Source organism: Calidris pugnax, unplaced genomic scaffold (assembly GCF_001431845.1).
Source record: "Calidris pugnax isolate Ruff unplaced genomic scaffold, ASM143184v1 scaffold112, whole genome shotgun sequence".
Lineage (NCBI taxonomy): Eukaryota > Metazoa > Chordata > Aves > Charadriiformes > Scolopacidae > Calidris > Calidris pugnax.
The window spans coordinates 467,387-490,170 of NW_015090841.1; the positions used below are offsets into that span (position 1 = coordinate 467,387).

At 38.6% G+C, this 22,784-nt stretch overlaps 1 protein-coding gene across 1 annotated transcript in view; it reads right to left on the minus strand.

Annotated features, from left to right (window-relative positions):
- Window positions 1-21,356, minus strand: part of INSC (inscuteable homolog (Drosophila)) — a 113,802-nt gene extending 92,446 nt beyond the window's left edge. The window contains exon 1 of the mRNA XM_014942087.1: window positions 21,257-21,356. Coding sequence (XP_014797573.1) covers window positions 21,257-21,309 — 53 coding nt within the window. The 5' untranslated portion in view covers window positions 21,310-21,356. The remainder of the gene's footprint in view (window positions 1-21,256) is intronic.
- Between the last annotated feature and the right edge of the window lie 1,428 nt (window positions 21,357-22,784).

Consider the following 22,784-nt stretch of genomic DNA (forward strand, 5'->3'; position numbering starts at 1 on the left):
TAGAACCATGCTGGGTCCAATGCACATTTTGAAATACCCCACTCTCTTACGGCAGGGGAGCTATGTAGCAGTTTATTCAGTTGCACTGTCTTCACACTTTACCAAGAAAAAGATACTTTTTCAAAAGTGATGAGGTCAACCTTTCACCCAGCAGTTGAACCACAGAGAACGTTCAGTGTGATTCCAGCCCTTCAAAGCAGAACAAAATGCTTGGGCAAAAAAAGATTAAAATATCTTATTTTTCACTGACGATAGCACACTGATTTCTTTCCAGGTTGTTCCCAGTACCTTAGCCAAGAGCAATATGGGGTTAGACTCTCTACTCAGCAAAACCAGGAGTGTTCTGATCCAATACTTTCTGATTCACTCCAACAACATAAACACAGCCCTTACCTGAGAGGCTTAAGAAAAGTTTATTTGCTTTTAAATGAGATGGAAAAATTACCTTTATGCCTGGACCATTACTGAGAGAAGTTTCTGTCAAAAGAAGGTTAAAGAAAAATAAATTATGAGGAGACATTGCTCTGCCATATTTCTCCATCCTGACTTCCCACTGAGTGCATTGGACTATAAGGAAATGCTAAAGAATAGTAGCATGCAAATATTATTACTTGACGTCTGGAAACCTAAGAACTTCAATGATATTCTCAAGATTGGGAACCAAATTTGATTGCTGCAGGATGGATACTTGTAAGTCCCCGATCTTTAAATTACTTTCAATTCTCTATGCAGAAGTGGTTAAAAAAAATATATCTTTTAATTGTACAAGATGCAAACTCACTGCTATAATTGAAACAGTGAAAACAACATTAAATATCTTCTATCTGTACTTTGCCACATGTGTACTGACAACAAAAGTTGTGTGCTTATATCTTTGCTTTCCTCTTCTCTTCCCTCCCCACCTTTTTCCCACCACCTCAATCCTCCACACATCTGACCTGAACTCAGGAGTTTTGAAGACTTGAGATATTCCAGACTGTGCTATTCAGGTCCAAGTGTGATAGCAAGGCTTTGAAGAGCAATACTGATAGAAGAGTCATTGCTCCTACTCAGACTGGGGAGGGATGGGACAATATCCTCTTCCTGTATTCAGGGAATATCACCTTTGTCTCTCACTACAGCCTTGATCTACTGGATTTTCCATCAAGCATCACCTTGCTGGAACTAGTCCTTCCTGTACTTAACAGCTGCCTAGAATGATGGCTGGTGATAACAGGAGTGAAACTATGATAGAGTATATGCCAATCAAGTCATTTTCTTACTTTTGTCCATATTTTATGCGTATGCTCTCTTGTAGAAACACAGTTTAAATCAAACACCATGATACTTCATACGAAGTAATTGCTAGATCCATGAGACCCTCCATTAGACCAAGTACCAAAATGTTCTTTAACACATCAGACCTAGCTATGGCTGGCCATTTTTCTGAGCAATTTTTCTGTTTCTTTCCTTTTTTCCCCTCTTTTTTTTGTTAGATCAATTTTTATGTCCCAGACTTGCAGTCACAATGGACAGTGTACATATATGCAGCCCATGCTAGTCAAATGCCAGCGCCTGTGGGTTCATAACAGGCCAAATATTTCTTGAATCAGACCACTAAGCAGTTCCTTTAACACATTTTAACTTCATATCCCAACCACTAGCTATTTGCAGATCTAATGTTAGTCTCATGCAATAGATTCCACTGATACAATTTGACTATCAATGCATGTTTATCCAGAAAGATATTAGGGCATTTATATTGAACTTGGTTTGAAGTCCCCATTTCAAGGTATATTTTTTTGGAAATATAAGCTATCTGTGAGAAGGGAAAATTTTCCTCTGCTGGTTTAAAATACTTCAGTGGAACAGATAAGAAACACTATCTTTATGCAGAGGTAAAACAAAAACATTTGAAATATTCAAACAGAAGAACCATTTCTCAGCCAACTGTACTCAGAATTCCTGCTAATTTAGTATACAACTTCAGCTTTGAGAAAAACAAACGCAAAAAATTAAACAGTCCTACAACACCTTATTTCCCTTCATTGTGTTTGCAGACCTAAGCTGTTGTGAGATAATCATCTTATGCCTGCATACAAGATTCATTCAACTTTCTACTTCCATATTTTTTAAGAAAACTACAGAAAAGAAACTCCCAAAGGAACTCCCTAGGCCATGATAAATAATCTCTGGGTCATACTTCTATTTGACCACCCTTTGACCACTTCTTCACCAGTATGTGGCCTGGTTTACCACTTACCTACCCCTTCCACAGGTGCCAAATAGTGACAGCATTCTGGGGACCACAGCTTCACAGGCTCCCAGAAACAAAAGTTTGGAAAATAATCTTACAGCAAATATCAGCAGCTCTTTGCTGCCTATTAGCAAAAAGTCGGACTATTTCTGACATAAAAGAATGTCTGAAATCATAACGGTCTTCTTTTATGTAACAATAAATTAGCTGATGTGTACTACATTTATCTGCTTGAAGTAGGAAAACTTGTCCTAACAAGCTGCAGGAATGTGTACAGACCTCTAATGATAATGGGCTATTTTCACTGTTAAAGCTCTTTGAGATATGAAATATAACTAAGTTCACTTCTGGTTATAGATGACTTAAGGACATAATTTAGGAAGCAGTGCTGCTGTACTCCAGCATAAGGCTGATTGGAGGCTATATATAGGTTCAAATAAAGCTGAAGTTAATATACCTACAGAAAACATGTAATGATTCCTGTATTATGTTTGAGAAATAAGATACATGTTCCAGCTTATCGGTTTTATCTTTCTCAATTTATTTAATACTGAGGTGATAGTTTTTTGCCAAAGGTGTTTCTTTGGAGCATGAAACAGGCAATCAGTGAAGAGGCATATGAAAAGTGTTAAGGGTGGCTTTCCACATTCTTCATATGGGCATCCATTCAAGCATACTTCTCAAACATGGGCACGTGTCCATGTACAAAGGCCCACCAAGGAATTGCAGGGTCCAGATGAAATGCTGAGTAGGAGGAGAAAGACAATGATGTGGTACCAAATATGTACAAAGCTAATACAAGTGAGGGACGACTTCCCCACACAGTTTTGTTTTTCCTTGTCACCTGTCTTTGTAAGCAATTCTGAGAAAATCTCAGCTCAAATGTCATTGTCAAAAGCACCATGCATAACAAAACAGAAAGAGTAATGATACAAAAGCATTCCTTGAGGCACACTGGGGGGACAGTAGAAGAGATAGTTATATATAAAAAAATCAATTATAACTCTCAAAGAGAATGGATCACTCGAAAATGCATACAAAAGACAGAAGGAGACACGGTAGACAGAGAATGTAAATAAGTTTTTGAAACATATGGAGCCCTTTTATTTCTTCCAGATACAGTTATAAGCTGCTTTGTGGAGATGTGAGATCGTCCACAGATTTGCCATAAGAATAAATGAAATCAAGTTTTCTGTGCTACTGTATTATGAATAGAGCATGCACTGAATGTATATCATACATATCCCAAAGTTGTGTCAAATTAAAAAGCCAAATGCCGTTCTCAATTTTAATTGAAAAAGAACATCAGAACTGTCCGAAGACCTTCCCTATTTCTTTCAGGAGCACACACATATATACACACTGGAATTTAATTCATAAACAGAGAGCAGTATCATTTTTGGGTGCTGGAAAGTTCACAAAGATAATAGGAGAAATGGCTTAAAATTTTGTCTGTCATTATAAAGAGAGTAATAAAGCTTTATTACTCCAGTTTCTCACCTCATGAAGACATGGGGCCTGATTCATCCTAGCTGGCACTAGCAGAGCCTGAGATTGGATGCAAGTCCAGGATAACTCTGACCCTTCTGCAGACAATGCAACTGTCAGTCTGCTTTAGCTTCTACCTCTGTTACCATAGTCCTTAGAGCACACACAAAGCACTGGTGGTGCTGTGTGACTGTGAACTTCCACACATGTTCCTCTGGCACATCTACTCTTGGATGTTACACTGCACCCAACAGTCCTACAAGGCTGGTGTTCCAGGGGCTTAAAGGCCCTTTGTGTGGGAAGGTGGTCAGTGGGTGGCCTGTGGGGGATTGGTTCATGCGACCCAAACTACGGAGCTGGAGCAAACAACAAGCAAGGTCCCTGCTTCTTATGTCACAGCAGACATTTAAATTAAAAATCTAAATTCCATTTTTCTGGTTGTGGGATCAGTTGAAGAGGTGTGTAAATTGATATTGAGATGACAATTTAAAGAGTAAAACATGCTCAATTTGAGCATTTACTGTGGGCTTCACATTTACTATGAGGGTGGTGAGACACCAGAACAGGTTGCTCAAGGAAGTTGTGGCTGCCCCATCCCTGGAGGGGTTCAAGGCCAGGCTGGATGTGGCCTTGAGCAACCTGCTCTGGTGGGAGGTGTCCCTGCCCATGGCAGGGGGTTTGGAACTGGATGATCTTTGAGGTCCCTTCCAACCCAAACCATTCTATGATTCTATGATTTGCAGCAACTGGAACTACAGTAGAACCATGCTGGGTCCAATGCACATTTTGAAATACCCCACTCTCTTACGGCAGGGCAGCTATGCAGCAGTTTATTCAGTTGCACCGTCTTCACACTTCACCAAGAAAAAGATACTTTTTCAGAAGTGATGAGGTCAACCTTTCACCCAGCAGTTGAACCACAGAGAACGTTCAGTGTGATTCCAGCCCTTCAAAGCAGAACAAATGCTTGGGCAAAAAAAGATTGAAATATCTTATTTTTCACTGACGATAGCACACTGATTTCTTTCCAGGTTGTTCCCAGTACCTTAGCCAAGAGCAATATGGGGTTAGACTCTCTGCTCAGCAAAACCAGGAGTGTTCTGATCCAAGACTTTCTGACTCACTCTCACAACATAAACACAGCCCTTACCTGACAGGCTTAAGAAAAGTTTATTTGCTTGTAAATGAGATGGAAAAATTACCTTTATGCCTGGACCATTACTGAGAGAAGTTTCTGTCAAAAGAAGGTTTAAAAAAAAATAAATTATGAAGAGACATTGCTCTGCCATATTTCTCCATCCTGACTTCCCACTGAGTGCATTGGACTATAAGGAAATGCTAAAGAATAGTAGCATGCAAATATTATTACTTGACATCTGGAAACCTAAGAACTTCAATGATATTCTCAAGACTGGGAACCAAATTTGATTGCTGCAGGATGGATACTTGTAAGAATCATTAGATTACTGCTCCTTTAAGACCCGAAGACACACCATCATGTCAGACTTTATACCGAAAATTTTAGCCCTAGTAACTGGATTTAAGTGAATTAGTTTTGAAAGTAGCAATTTAAAAAAAAAATAAATAAAAGTGACAAAATAAAGGAAAAAGTGTCATTCTGTACCAATGACACAAACCAGAAATCTCTAATCTTGAATTATGAAGCCACGGGCCCAGAATTCAGGCCTGGCCTATACATCAGCCTACAGACAACTATGTTTCCCCTACTTTGGGATCCTGACAAATAAGAATAACAATCCAAATAGATATCTTAAACTGATTTTCTGCTTCCCAATTCCAGTATTTTCCTGCCCTTGATTTTTATTTCCACACACACATTTATTTCAGAAGCAAACTGGTGAACACATAATACACCAAAATCAATTTGACCAAAGTTTGGAAAACCAGTCTATAAATAAATGAGAAGTATCAACATTAAAACCATTGAAGAAACAGAAAGAGATAGCCTGGTTTAAGCAGGAGACGTAACTATATTTCATTAGATTCTTTTCAAATCAAATTACTCCTCGATTATATGATTTATTTAAATCTCAGAAATCGAAGGTGAATTAATGAACAGTAACTGAAACTGATTTCATATACTGAATAAGGATAATTCTCTTCACATATAAACTGTTTCTCCTCAATTAACATAATACAATTCTAATTCCAATCTAATAAAAATCTAATTCTAATGATATTCATCTGATTAAAAAAAATGCATCAAAAAAAATGGTAACATTCTGGATACTTTTTCAAAACTTTTCAACTATGCTGTGAGGGAAAAATAGGTAGAAATCTTCTGTGATGAGAATATCTAAGGTTCTCCAGCCATCAGCTGGCAGTAGTCTGACAGAAGTCATAGACCACCCTGTTCACCACCAGTGTAGTGTCTCTAGGGCAGGCCCGGGTGTTGGGAGACAACAGACGTGCTTCAAAGTCACCATTTAGTTCTCAGTTAGTAGTACACTTTGTGCTCTGAACTCAGTAGAATATTTTTAAAAATGAAAAATCTGATGGAATAGTGAACAGTGAATGTTTTCTTCCTAGCTAGTAGAAACCATAGATGCATAATCATGCAATGTCCTTTACATTTCAATGCATTTATTTTTAAACTACAGATAAGCCAAATTAATTTACCCTTCTTGCATAAGTACTATCAAAAATACTTTGCTAGAGCAATGAAAAATTAACTTACTTCCTGCATCATGTATTTCAAATAGAATCTATAAAGTTTATTTCAAGATGAGAAGTAGGTAAATTCAAAGATCAGACACATTTATGTGTGCACAGCTGATACTGAACAAGACATTTTTGCTCTGTAGCACTTCCCAAAAAGGTTGCTTTCAACTGCCTTGCCATCCATTGAATAACCTCAGTCTACTTTGATATCATTTCCTGGTTCTACCCTTTTTCCTTAACTTTTCAGCTTTCCCCCATTTTGCTCCTGACTAATCTTTGTTCCGAGCAGTCCTGCTGCCACTTAAGATAGTGGCATTACCTTTCCATTACTTTTAGCTGGACAGAATATTATGTTCTTGATGTATATGTATTCTACATTTCCACTGCACCCCTGGAATAACTTCAACAATAAAGTATCCACTTTATGGCAAGATACAAAATTCAAAAACCTGAAGCGCAGTCTATACATGCAACATAATAAAGAGTTTTTTCTTTAAAATCAAGTAAAATATTACATATCTATAGTCCTTTAGGCATATTGCCCTAAATAAAATAACATATATATAAAAATAGATTCTGCCTCTCTGCTCTGGTGAGATCCCACCTGGAGTAAGAGTTTTTTCTTTAAAATCAAGTAAAATATTACATATCTATAGTCCTTTAGGCATATTGCCCTAAATAAAATAACATATATATAAAAATAGATTCTGCCTCTCTGCTCTGGTGAGATCCCACCTGGAGTAATGTATTCAGCTTTGGAGTCCTCAGCACAAGGATGTGTACCTACTGGAGCGAGTCCAGAGGAGGGCCACAAAAATCAAGGATGTGTACCTATTGGAGCGAGTCCAGAGGAGGGCCACAAAAATGATCAGATGGTTGGAGTACCTCTCCTATGAAAACAGTTGAGAGTTGGCATTGTTTAGCCTGGAGAAGAGAAGGCTCTGGGAAGACCTTATAGCAGCCTTCCAGTATCTAAGAGGCTCCTACAAGAAAGCTGGAGAGGGACGTTTTACGGCCTACAAGAAAGCTGGAGAGGGATGTTTTACATAGGCATGTGGTGATTGGATGAGGGGTAATGGCTTCAAACTTGGGCACGTGGTTATTGGATGAGGGGTAAAGGCTTCAAACTGGAAGAGGGTAGATTTAGATTAGATATCGGGAAGAAAATGTTCACTATGAGGGCTGTGGGGCACTGAAACAAGTTGCCCAAAGAAGTTGTGGATGCCCCATCCCTGGAAGTGTTTAAGGCCAGGCTGGATGGGGCTTTGAGCAGCCTGGTCCAGTGGAAGGTGTCCCTGCCCAGGGCAGGGGGGTTGGAACTCGATGATAAGGCTCCATCCAACCTAAACCATTCAATGATTCTATGAGATATATATATATACACACACACACTTAATCACGTTCTCTAAAATACTGTAAGGAGTAAAAAGAAAATTCTATGAGATACATATATATATACACACACACTTAATCACATTCTCTAAAATACTGTAAGGAGTAAAAAGAATCAACTAGTACTGCTAGCAGTCACATTTCAGTTTAATATTAAACTCCAGTATGCATTTCACTCCAAATCCCTCAGGGTTAATAAGAGCTCAGAAATCTGACCACTAACAGACACTAGCAAATTTAATGAGACTAGAAATGAGGTCAGACCAGCACATTTCTTAAGAACACGATACTATTTGTCAAAAAGTCGGAAAAGGCAAAAAACCATTTACAAAGATGTAACATTGTTCTGCCAGCTTCTTAAATTTGCTCATTACAGGTTAGTGAACAACTGATTACAAGATCCTCCCAACATCCCCAGGCAGCAGTGAACCAGATTTAAGAGATACCAGGCAATTAAGTAAGGAAGAAATTCCCAGGAGATGTGAACTGAAGTGGCAAATATTGTATTTAACACAATACGGTACCAGTATTTCTAATAAATAGCTGAGAAGACAAGTCAAAGTAAGATCATTAAAATATCCTTAATTAAGTGATTTATTTTTTAAAATCAGATTGTGGAAAAACACCTCAGAAATAACAAGATACGGGTAATCAATCATAATCTTCTGTTACAGCCATAGTTGTAAAGAGAGTTTAGTGAACTCTTGACAGGGAACACCACTGTGACAATGATAGTAAAATACAACACATGGAAGGAACATTTTAGATTTTTGTAAACAGAAACATTCTCTTTGCATTTACTGAAAGCAACTGCTAGGTAGTAATTCAACATTATAAACCTGCAACAGTGCAATAGGATGATGCACACATATCAGGCTCTACAAGGCATATGAGGTCATAACATACTAAGTGCTATTAAATACCATTAAAATAGTAACTTGTGGAGATAGGCTAATAAGGACTTCCATTGTGTTTCCCCAGCTGAGGTGGAGGAAGGAAAGGCACACAAAGATAAAGTGGTTTGCCTGAAGAAAGATCAGCAGCATAACCAGGGTAGAATCAGGAGGAATGATGTTTAATGCTCAAATAAAAACTAAAACTTCAAAAAACCTTCCTGCCCTTTTGAAGACACATGGGAACACAATAAGACAGTAACAAATTCAACATATCTGCTTTCTTGAGCATTAGGATCCCTTCATCACTTTGACTTCTGATTTTGAGTTGCATGAAACAGTATTCCCATTAAGGAGGACCACTTGGGGTTTTTTCCTATCTTGGTTAGCACCATGAAGGTGAATGTCCCTGAAACACTTCAACAAAGGTTGCATTTTATAGGGGGAAGATATTTTGGATATACTGAAGTCGACAGGCAGGATTTCATCCTTAATTACCTTTCAGGGCTAACAAGAATTCCAACTACGTTACATGATACCAACAACAATATGGTGTAGCTGCTAAAATAAGAGACTAAAGTATGGAACAATATGGCATAGCTGCTAAAATAAGAGACTAAAGTATGGATCTTTATTCTTGCAACAGAATTCTAAATTCAGATTGCTTGATACACATAAAACTGCACAGAAAGTCAAGGTCTCACAATAGTTTTGCAAAAGAGAACTATTAACTTTATATGGTAAATGAAAAAAACACTGACACAGTCTTTACTGTAATTTGTCAAAGTTCAGAAAGACCTGAAAAGTAGTGAAGTCAAAGATTAGATAGTGCAGGCTCTAAGTTTTCCTTGTAAGTTGTACAGTTTACAACTAATATTACTTAATTTTGCCTTCCTGAAGACTCCTTATAACTTGCAATGAGATAACTATTAACCTTATATGGTAAATGAAAAAACACTGACACAGTCTTTAATTTGTCAAAGTTCAGAAAGACCTGGAAAGTAGTGAAGTCAAAGATTAGATAGTGCAGGCTCTAAGTTTTCCTTGTAAGTTGTACAGTTTACAACTAATATTACTTAATTTTGCCTTCCTGAAGACTCCTTATAACTTGCAAATCTTCCATGTGTGACCAAACTTGCTAACAAACCCAAAATAAAATTTTCTGAGATTCATACCAAAAACCGCAGCCAGTACAGCGAAAAAAAGTTCTTTGTAGGGTTCACAGGCAGGGTTTGAGGCACCCCTGTGGAGCAGAACAAGAACAAGGCTGAAGCTGGCTTTATCATTTCAGGCTCACTGCTTCTTATATCCATACTCACATAGACAATACAGAAGCCAAGAATGTGGCTCCTACCAGCTACCCACAGCTGAAACATTATCACATAACAAGATAACATGATTGTGCTACACTTCAAGCAAAGGAGCTATCTAACTTTATGGTAGGTTTTAGAAACACAGATACGTACACAAAACTCCTAAGAACCCATCTACATTACTAGAAGCCATCATGAAGCAGACAAGTATCAAACTGCAGTAAAAACAGTCAGTAGACTAAAAGAAGTCAAAGCATTTGTGTCAACTAATACGTCATCACAGAATCACAGAATCACAGAATCTTCTAGGTTGGAAGGGACCTTAAAGATCATCTTGTCCAACCGTCAACCTGACTGACAAAAATAGACACCCACACAACAAACAAGGAGCATCATCACTAAACCAGACCTCCCAGCACTACATCAACCCGTCTTTTGAACACCTCCAGGGATGGGGCCTCAACCACCTCCCTGGGCAGCCCATTCCAATGCCTGAGAACCCTTTCAGTGAAAAAAAATAGACAATACAGAAGCCAAGAATGTGGCTCCTACCAGCTACCCACAGCTGAAACATTATCACATAACAAGATAACATGATTGTGCTACACTTCAAGCAAAGGAGCTATCTAACTTTATGGTAGGTTTAAGGAACACAGATACGTACGCAAAACTGCTAAGAATCCATCTACATTACTAGAAGCCATCATGAAGCAGACAAGTATCAAACTGCAGTAAAAACAGTCAGTAGACTAAAAGAAGTCAAAGCATTTGTGTCAACTAATACGTCATCACAGAATCACAGAATCACAGAATCCTCTAGGTTGGAAGGGACCTTAAAGATCATCTTGTCCAACCGTCAACCTGACTGACAAAAATAGACACCCACACAACAAACAAGGAGCATCATCACTAAACCAGACCTCCCAGCACTACATCAACCCGTCTTTTGAACACCTCCAGGGATGGGGCCTCAACCACCTCCCTGGGCAGCCCATTCCAATGTCTGAGAACCCTTTCAGTGAAAAAATGTTTCCTAATATCCAGCCTGAACCTCCCCTGGTGTAACTTGAGGCCATTTCCTCTTGTCCCATCACCTGTGACTTGAGAAAAGAGACCGACCCCCCCTGGCTACACCCTCCTTTCAGGGAGTTGGAGAGAGCGAGAAGCTCTCCCCTCAGCCTCCTCTTCTCCAGGCTGAACACCCCCAGCTCCCTCAGCCTCTCCTCATAAGACTTGTGCTCCAGACCCCTCACCATCTTCGTTGCCCTTCTCTGGACCCGCTCCAGCACCTCTATGTCTTTTTTATGGTAGGGGGCCCAAAACTGGACACAGTACTCAAGGTGAGGCCTCACCAGTGCCCAGTACAGGGGGACAATCACCTCTCATCATGCACAATATTAGATTCACAAACAAGGAAGACGACTCCCGTGTGCAAGATAAACACCTTAAATACAAACATAACTAGCAAGACTGTCTTCTGAAAACAGAGCACAGACATCCAACAAGAGTGGTGGAATACATGTAACCCTGATCAGCATCTCATCTAAAATAAGCTGCAGAAAAACAAGTATGATGAAGATCTGAATGCAAGTAAATATAACTGACCACAAACAACACATGAATTCTTTGAAAAGGTATTGCTAGTACCAAGGGAAACATGCAGAGAAGCACAAGCTGTGGAGTCAAAGTCATAAAACAATAGCTAGAAGAGCTAGATACAGGGTGTAAAGTCGACTGAATTTGATGTCACAATAAAAATTTAATGCAGTAGTTGCGAAGATACAGTCAGAAAGCATCATCTATGTCTGGCAGATAAGGTAACCTAACATTCAGGCAAGTTCTGTCACTGTTATTTCAAAGACATTAATTTGAGGGTCCTTTCTGAAAAGGATACCGAGTCCCAAACACAAGATATTCAGCGGGCAGATGAGGACTACTGTTTCTCTAATACACACAAAAAATGTGTCTTTTCTATATAATCCCACATTTCAAAAATACGCATTCTGAAAATAATCAACCAAAATTCTTCTATCATAAAGGCTATACCAGCACTAGCTTGACCTCTTTACAGTGCTTATGTGCCATATACTATGAAACATGCTACTGACCCTGACAAGAGGGATTCAGGATAAATTCTTAACTGTCTTTAAGGATGAAAGATGGTGTTTGATGATTTAAAGTTCCCAGCTAACAGCAAGCCACAAATTTGCAATACCAACTTTAATGAAAGAAGGTCTAGTGAGGCCAGTTAAACAGATTGTTTTAAATTCATCAATTTGTTCGCATTTTAAAGTCACCATAACCTCATAATTATTATAATGGACAAACTCAAATTTCCTGCAGGTTAAAAGCCAAAATTCTTTTGTGACTTCTACAGTCCAACATAAAATATTTTACAGCATAGCTCTGGGAAGTAATATAATATGTTTCTACAGCATGTTATACAACTGAATATAAAGATATAGTGATAAAACTATCAGAATGAAAAAGTTAGGAAAAAATCTTGCGTTCTGGCAGACTTGCACACCCCAAAAATACATAAAGTACAAATGAAATGCAATTATTTTTACTGCCTATGAGCTAAACTGCTGACTTACGCTTTAACATCCTGAATATAGGAACAGAAATATTTTACCCGGGGATTCAAAGAAAAAAATAAAAATCTGTTGAATTCATATTCCTCATGAATGCCACCAAATGATGGCAAATCAATAGTTGCTACATAACTAAAATCATCCTTTGGATCCAGTCAACTAGCATATCTGAAAACCCTTCCCAGAAGGGCCATAGGGATACACAAATCTGTTTTAACTGCCACTATCAAAACTCCCACAAACAACGCGGCTCTCAGTTTGATTACAGGTGGTATATAAATCACTAAAATCAGAAATACTTCATAGTAAGTTAAGCTCCCTTTATGAAGCTGTAAAATCATTTGCTGAATTGTTACAGGGAAACTGATTGAAAAGGAAAGAATACAAGGTCATTAAACGAGGCATCATTAGCGCCTTGAGCTATGCAATAACTGAATTTATTCTTTGCCACCAGAATGTAACTTTATTGCACTATTGGCAGAGCACCTTCCTTTCTTCTGTAGTACTCTATTCATACAGAAAGGAGGTTTTTCAAAAAACGTTTCCAATTCCCCAGTAAGCATTCCATTCTGACTACTGAAAAAGGAGGTTTTTCAAAAAATGTTTCCAATTCCCCAGTAAGCATTCCATTCTTGAATGGTTTTTAAAAGTTCATAGAGCCATTTAAGCACAGTGAACTTTGAACTCTGAAAATATTCGGCTCTAGCTCTAGTATTACAGATGACATGCGGGTTTTTTTTTCCTCTAGAGTTTCTTACAGTCTTTACCTGAACGTTTTAAAAGAGACACAACATACAGGTTTCTGACACAATCCAAATAAAACTGATTATAGGGAATGTAGGATTCCAGTTAGCAGGGCAAGATCTATGCACAGTAAGTAGCCCGTAAAATACAAACAGGAAATACAGATGTTGTTTTCTATTTTGCATGGAGTTCTTCTCAGACAGGAAGTTCAGTTTGCAGATATAGGTGGGAAAAGCAAGAAACACAGAACAAGCCCTTGAAGAAACCATGAAATAGAGAGAATTCAGCACTTAAGTCTAAAAAGTGTAAGGACATATACAACCACTGATTAGACAAAGCATTTAAAACAGTTGTACTTAAACGTGAATTTATGATTAATTTTGAACTTGAGCACAGATCTGTGCATGCTTAAAATGCATTGCTCACTCCTGAAAAGCCAAGGTGATATTAACAAAAAAAGTGAAAAAGTGAGGCAAATCTTATAAGGACAGGCACTAATAACAGAAGTGGTAACAAGGTACAGAAACCATGCAGATATGAAGTAGAAAAGTAACAAGAACTGAAATGACTTAAAAAAAAATAAAGAATAGACCAGAATGAGATCAGAGGAAATAACCTTTATTCAGGTTATTTCACAGAAGTCACGTCCCTAAGAATCATTTGAGAGATTCATATCTAAGAGAACAGGTAGACAACCAAACAGGAAATGTTTCAATGAATTCACATGCAAGCAAATGACTTGCTGCCCAAAATTCAGTCAGAACCAGAACTTAACTTGAACCTAAGCCCAGATGAACATCAATACCTACAGATTCCCCTCACCCTACAAGGGGAAGGCTAGCTAAATAAAAAGGAACATACCTGTGCAATTTTGTCCAAGATTCATTTTTTATAACTAGATAGTACAATTTCCCTGCCTTCTTCAACTCTGAGGACTAAATTACGCAGTATTTGTGAAATTTTAGACACTAGAGACAAAAACCCAATAGGTGAGTCCATACTTTTCCTGACAGCCCTATTTGGGGTTCTACTTCTTAATAAAGAGCATCTGAACACAATATTAAACATATTTAAAAGCTCTTCACGTGTCTTATACCTCAAACTCAGTGTTCTCTAAACACCTCCTCTCAGCTGTACAGAGGCTACGTGAAGCTCCAGAAGGACAATCTGATGTGAATAGTCCTTGAAATAATTCAGGCAGAAATGTGTCTTAATTCACAAAGGTTTTTTTACACATCTCTAGGCTAAACAACCCCAACTCTCTCAGCCTGCCCTCGCAGGAGAGGTGCTCCAACCCCCTGATTGTCTTTGTGGCCCTCCTCTGGACCTGCTCTAACAGGTCCATGTCTTTCTCGTACTGAGGACTCCAAAGCTGGATGCAGTGGTCCATGTGGGGTCTCACCAGAGCAAAGTAGAGGATCAGAATCACCTCCCTTGAACCACTGTCCACATTTCTTTTGATGCAGCCCAGGATACTATTGGTGTTATAGACTGCAAGCACACCTTCCTGACTCATATTCAGTTTTTCATCCACCAATACCCCCAAGTCCTTCTCCACAGGGCTGCTCTCAACCCATTCATTGCCCAGCCTGTATCCATATTTGGGATTCCCTTACCCAATAGCAGGACCTTGCACTTGACTTTGTTGAACTTCATGATATTTGCACAGGCCCACCTCTCTAGCCTGTCAAGGTCCCTCTGGATAGCAATTCATGCAGAATTCCCTGCAGTCTGCACTGAGATTGTATTCCAGTTCATACCATCTGCTGAGAAAAAGTTTTGGGTCCTCTCTCACTGTGGATTCAGTAATTCCTTCAGTATTCTCCTTGGATTTTGAACCTAATCAATAAATTCTTCTTTTACTGCAAGTCTTCATTCTTTAACACCCCCTGATCCCCCCTCCCACTGCCCACATCATCCCTCTGGGTCTAAGGGGACAAACACATCATAAATTTCCAAATACCAATTTCATCTGTCTTTATACATAGTCAGACAAGGAAACACAGATGCAGAACAGTATTTTTTTCTCATAACCAAGACTAAGCGACCTCAAATTCATATACTATGAAATCTGGTGTCTCCTCCACTTTAGTTCTCTAGACCTTAAACTGCAGTTAATTCAAGGGCCATCATGGTATGGGCCTTGCAATAGGTCTGTTGCTTTGTTGCTGTATCATCTATGTGGAGGCTTCTCACACAGACCCTTCTAAAGCCCTACTCTTGCTGCATGTTAGACAAGCACGTTTCTCAGCACAAATTATTACTTCAGAAAAGGTTTCCAATCAGAACTTAGAGAGTACACTGATTTTTGTGTATAACACTGGAAAATAGCAACTCCCAGGTTTTGTTTACTTATTTTAATTATTCCATTCATTTCAGTAAACTTGAGTTTGGGGCAAGATGATTACAATTTTCCTTGGACTTAAAAGGCATACTTTTCTTACAGTAACCATGTTCTTTCTTGCATTGTAAGTTGTGCCTATAGCAGGATTTTTTTCTTAAGTCCTTTTATGAATCTCTTTCCTTCAGGAATTTCCACCATACCTTACCTAGTGTACAGACCAGATGTAGTCACTACAGCTTGTACAGTTCCTTTCACCAGAGAAAGCACAGTGAACAGACCCCAGCTACCACATTACCTACCATGGAGATATACAAAAATAGCACCGCAAGAAACAAAGAAAATTAATGCACGCACAGTGAACAGACCACAGCTACCACATTACCTACCATGCAGATATACAAAAATAGCACCGCAAGAAACAAAGAAAATTAAGACAAAGTGGGCTAAAAAAACTCCAAAAGGCATACTGGAAGAAATTAAAATTTCTTAAGAGTTAATAGATACTCTAACATTGATATTTTTAATGACAGGGAGCATGCTAATCTTAATTTATATAACAGGGCACCTAAGCAGATCCTCTAGAGAAGTTACCAGAATGCCTGCAGATACATACATTTTAAAGAGCAATACAAGGCTATAATTATGCATGGCATGACCTCATTCATATTGTTCTTTCATAGTACTCAGATCTTTAATTCAACAAAAAAAGGAAGAAAGTAACAAAAGGAGGAAGCAGTGTCTTTTGGTTAAGAACTGGGATACAGGAAACCTGGATTCTATTTTTGGCTTTGCTACAGAAGTCCCTTATGGCAAACTTTTCCAGCTTTGGGGTATGAAACCAAGGAAGTGATTTTGAGAGGGGAAATGCTACAAAGGACTTGAACACAAGTACCTAGATTTGAAAGCCTTGTGTACTTTCTCTGCCTCATCTCCTTCACCTGAAGCAGTGACAAAAATTCTCATCTATCCCAAGGATGATGTAAACTTATGCTAGAAAACAATATAGTAATAGTATTAAAACCAGGAAAAAGAAACTAAATACAGACACCTATTAGGTTTATCTTCTTGGTCCTCATACTCAAAGTATTCAGCTTTTATAAGCAAACAAAAAAACCTTTTAAATAATCAGCAATTCCCGTTGTTTGTATTTGAGTTGAAGTTACAACCTCCAGTATCATCTTTCATTTTTGAAGCAGTAAGGATGTTTAGACAAAGTTTATTAAACAGTCAGCAGTATTGCATTTTGGAAGATCAGGAAGAAAAAGTCTCTCTGCCTGTACCCCCACTTCATTTTCAAGAGTATCTCCAAGATAAATAGCCCAAATTTCTACATCTTTTAGCAAGATAAAGGCTTTTTTTTCCCAGTTTGGGGTTTTGGGGTGGTTTTTTTTTGGTTGGTTGGTTTGTTTTTATTTGGCGTTTCTTTTGATGGTGGCAGTAGTGGTGTTTTTTATCTTATTTCCAGACCTTCGTCTATTTCTTTTTTAAAGATATGGCTAATCATACTGTTTGTCTCACAATTCCAACACTGGACATGTATACTGAAAAGCAAAAATAGTATTCTATTTAACTTTTTTGTTGTGAGTACTCTTTCTTTAGCTGAATAACTTCAGATTCAGCACTTCAAATTTAAATCTAGCTTACTATCCAATATGGAAAGTACAAGAAACCATGACTAAAATAAAAAAAAAAAAAAAGGAAACCACCACCAAAACTTGTGTAATTTACAGTTTTAACTTAAAGAAAACAAAAAGGCCAGTGAACTTTCGTTACACAGGAGGCAGGGCAGAAACAGAAGAAAAGGGCAGCTTCTTTTACATTGGCTTTCCCATCTGGAGAAACTCACCAGCAATATGGAAAAACAATACCAATAGAAAGATGTGAGGAAAGGGTTACAAAATTTTTCAAAAGCTATACTAAAATAACTTTAGGGAAGAATGGGTATATGTGCCTCTCTAAGGAATATATACACACTTCACATGCTATAGCGAACTGGCCATCACTGATGGCAAGAGATTAATTTTTTTTTATGGTCCTGTAAAGTGATTTATGTAGGACTACTGACAGTTTTTGGAGAGTAAGTAGATCAATTCTTTGTAAAAGTGTCCTATTTCTCCTAAGAGACTAAGCTACAACTAATTTTAAGTTCCTAAATCACTGAAGCAGAAAATAAAGCTTCTGTAACAATAACTTGTTGGAGGCTTTTTTCAGGATACTGTATAGTTTTAAATACTGTATACATAGCAGTCTAGATGTCAATTAGAGAAAGTAGGTCCGACAGTATGTCAGAAAACCACTAGGATAGCGACTCAAAACTCTAGAGACTTTTCAATACAAACTGGGATTTCCTACAAAATCTGAGGAGATAGAAGAGTGGAAATGACAATTCATGCAACACAAAGACTTGGTTCAAGGCCCCAGTTCTAAATTCATTATAAAGCCAAGATAACTGATGACTTTAATGGCTGCTGTGGAAAACACTTGGAATCAGTTTTTATGTGTATGTTACACTTTTCCTCCTTGGGCATGTGTCTACTTTTATTTCTGAAAGATTCTGATCTTAACATGAAGCAAATCACGGTTGTGGTGTTACACAGGACTAACTTCCATTGGATTCGTGTTACCTTTTCCCTCTGCCAGGTAATAACAGTGCATGCCTTTAAGTTAATTCAAGTCCCCCTCACAAAAGCAGGAGCATGAACTGGATTCCTGAGACAGGCAAACAACTTATGCCTGGTTGTAAGTAAAGAATAAATAACAGTAAAGAATAAATAACCCTTGAGTCTTGTTAGTTATTTTGAAACCTGTCTTAATCCTGCTAAATTCCCTATAGGATTCATATCACTCCTTTCTCTAACCCAGAGAAAAACTTTGTGTACAATTCCTGGATTTAACTGATGTAGTCCATACTGTGTTCTTTCTGCAAAATTCTTAGAGTAAAAACACATTTCCTCATTTTCGGTTCCAGCCTTCCCTGTGCCTTCACATGTTTGACTACTGACAACTCCCCATCTGGGCTACACCAAAAAAAAGTGTGGCCAGCAGGTTAAGGTCTGCTCCTCTACTCTGCTCTGGTGAGACCCCAACTGTGTCCAGCTTTGGAGTCCTCAGCACAGGAGAGACATGGACCTGTTGGAGTGAGCACAAAGGAGGACTACAAAGATGATCAGAGGAATGGAGCACCTTCTCCTATGAATACAGGATGAGAGAGTTGGGTTTGTTCAGTTTGGAGAAGAGAAGACTCCAGGGAGGCCTTACTACAGCCTTGCAGTACTTAAAGGGGGCCTACAGGAAAGATGGGGAGGAACATGTTATCAGGGAGTGTAGTGATAGAACAAGGGGTAGCAATTTTAAAATAAAAGAGGGTAGATTTAGCCTAGATATTAGGAAGAAATTCTTTACTCTGAGTGTGATGAGATACTGGAACAGGCTGCCAGAGAAGTTGTGGATGTCCCATCCCTGGAAGTGTTCAAGGCCAGGCTGGATGGGGCTTGGAGCAACCTGGTCTAGTGGGAGGTGTCCCTGCCCATGGCAGGGGGGTTGGAACTAGAGAACCTTTAGAGTCCCTTCCAACTTTAATGATTCTATAATTCTATGAACTTCAATCTGCCCATCTTGTTAAATGGGCTTTCTCCAAAAATAACCCTCATCAAAAGGAAAAAGGATTTCCTTTCAAAATAAACATAGAAAATAAAAGCTTCATATTTACTTGGGGGTAGGGGAAAGTATTTCTTTTTATATTTCGTTATATAGATTTGCTCTGCTGAGCCAAGCAATTTGCAAGAACATAGCACTTGCTACATGGGACTTCCCCAGATCGCTGCTTGCACTAAAATACCTCGTAGTGCAGAGTTGATATAAGGTGAAGATACCTCGTAGTGCAGAGTTGATATAAGGTGGCACAGTTTTCTTCACATGGCACGGCACAATTCGGCTCCCTGAACGCAACAGAACTGATCTGCAGGCAGTTTCCTTTTCCAGAAATCTCTAGCCTAAAATATTCAGTGCTTTTCAGTTCTGTGCTGCTGTTACCTTTGTTGCCATTGAGTGCTGCATGCATTATTCATCATACTCCACATTTCCAGCTGTTAGCATAGAGAGTCTGCAGCTAATTTTCCCATTTATGTATCTGTGAAAAAAACTTGCCACCATCAGGCTGGAAGAGTGCTTGCCATCCATAGGGCGTACCGCTTTCGATTCTGTTTGCAGGTACTTTCCTCCTACAATAAGAGGATTCACCAGCCCATTTTGCAGCCTAAATTCTTGGCATAGCAGTTGGCTTTAACAGCTTCCTTGACTTTTTGATCCAGGATTCAGCTTCTGGAACCCATTATTTATCACCAAACAATTAACGAGGATGTCTAGCACCTTATCTGGCTATTAGGTTAGCCTGAAATAGCAAAGTCATTAGTTTGTCTTCACTACTGTGTACATCTGAAGTGATATTCCATGGCTTCATCCCATGGAAGAAAATTAAACTAGTGAGACAGGACTCCTCATTGCTGTTTATACAAGTCCACTCCATGCTTGGCTATTCAGAGCTTCTAGGACCCACTGATTTTCCAAGCAAGTTTTGGCTAGAATCTCATGAACAGTACCAGTTACCTTGGCACCTGGGATCCCCAAATTATGCTCCTCCACATAATGTTTCTTCCAAAAGATGATATACTCATATGATCTTACCGTGACTGTGAGTTAATGGCATTATCAGTAACTAATGGAAGGCACTGGTAGGGAAAGGTTGAGAAATATCAAATTCTGATGAAGGAAAAAATCATGTTTCGAGATTGCATGTGAGCAGCCAGTTGGTTATGATAAAATCTTACAATCTGACCTGAAGAAAGAAGATCAGGAGGAAGACTGAAATTTTAACGCTTTTTATTTCTGATTTTATTCCTGCATTCAGCAGCCCCTGCCACTCCCCATCCCCCAAATGTCAATTGTGCCACATATCAAGACTATAGTTCAATAAGAATGCAGAAGGTTACTATATTCATTTTTTTCTTTTCATGGAATTTCCATTATGCTAGAAGTGAAACTATACTACACAGATGCAGCTACTAGATGCCAACCAACAGCCAAATTTTAAAAACCCGTTGATTAGTAGAGTCACCAATGTCTCCAACACCACCAGGGCACCACAAACTGCAGAGATAATACTACACATTAGTATCATTACAATAGCTACACCTGAGTAAAGTCAAACATGTTAAAGAAATTTATAGTTTTCACCAGTCCTCACAGAGTGCACAGAGCTCCAGTGACTTCCATCATGCCAAAGAGGTGGTCCGGTACATACAGTCACATCTCTACTGCAAACGTTCATTCATTTAAAATGATGGCTGCATATTCACTGTCACAATTTACCAGACTGCAAGTATCCAAATTTGCAAATGCCTTGAGAAACGTATCCCAGATTTCCAGTCATTCTCACCATTTTGTATGAACATTACGGAAAACCGAGGTTAAAAATGAGTTTTTAAGCACTTTTGGATCTTCAAAGGAAAGTGGATCTGCAGCCTTAGAGGCACTTAATCACTCAAGTCTGAATGAAAAAGTGTACGACTTACCGCTGAACAGGTAACGGAAGGGAATCTAAGTGGTCCTCACCCTTAAAAGCCATGTTTATCCTATTCTCATGTGCACTTCTCCATAGGCTGGAATCTAGAAAGAAAACAAATAGTTGTTTAGTAAGACTAGGGAGACTCAGGCCTCTTCAGTCCAGGGTGGCATGACATTATCTTACTGATCTGTGGGCTCATTAAAAACAATTCAAAAGGTTTCTTTTCCTCAGGCTACTATACAACTCCAGCATTTAACCAAGGTCATTAAGTGTATTTCATGGCATAAGCAATATAGAGTTTGCATATTCCTGAACTTCCTAGACCAGTGCACAGGTAGAGCCATCTGGGTTGAATATTTCTGAGTTAATATCAAGTTATTATTTAGCCTCATTTATTTTTAATTAACTTGAAGTCTAGAGGAAATCTATTTAGCATTATTGCAATTCTTCAGGTTATTGTGAGAAAGATTGCAAGAGAAAGCAAGTGTATGTTCATAAGATTTCAGGATCATTTAGTAATACATTTAGTAATTACAAAACCTTCGAAGTTTAATTTACCAAAGTATTGGATCCTTCCATGTCAAATGATTTCATTTTTCTATCAGTTTGAAATGCTGTACACATCTTTTTCCTCCATGTTTTGCCATTATTCCTGGTGGCCAAGAGATGCATCCAGACACTACTGTACTCAAAAAAGGCAAGAGAGGAGGAGAAAGAGAGCCTCCCCATTTTCATAAAAAAGGAGGGGTGCTGCCTCCCTCCCTCTCCTTTTAATTTTCCCCACCTTAAGCATTAGGGCATCACCCACTATAGATCAATGCATAGTCTCAACAAAAGCCAGAGAGGATTTACGCTACTGGAAAAGGTGAAGTCATTCTCTCTCACCCACATGGATAGAGAAAGAACTAATGCAAAATACTTGAAGGAAAAGATTAATTCATGACTCAAGAAGAACAAGGAGGAGATGAATGAATTTGGAGGAGGAGACAGGCACACTGGGGAAACAATGTTTTCCTAGATGTGAAGAAAAACCTGGATCAATGGATCTCACTCTTGAAGAAAATACTTTACACAGGAAATTAATGCTGTTTGTGTCACCAACCGAGGCAAAAATGTTTTTGATGTCACCACTTGTGAAATTCTGCCATTTGGTTATTGGCTACATTCTGCAAGCTGAGTCAGCCAGCATTTAAGATATTTGCCACTCCAAATTGCTCTTAATTGACATAGAGTGGTCTTCAGCATCTTTCTTAGCAAACTGATCTCATTGCTAATGCATGTCCTTGTTTTTTCCTAAGATCCCACAAACGTTGTCCTGAGTACATAAAAGTATTGCATCCAGAGGTAATGCATTCACATGCTCTGGCCACTATTAGTGCCAGATTGCTTTGGTAATGGTGTTGTCCTATGTTCCTCCCCACCCCCCAAATTTTCCTGGAAAAAACAAACTTAATCTTCTTAGTCCATGCATCTAATGAAGGAGTATATTGATATAAGGGAAGAGAATCTGTTTAAAACAAAAAAATAGGTAAAAA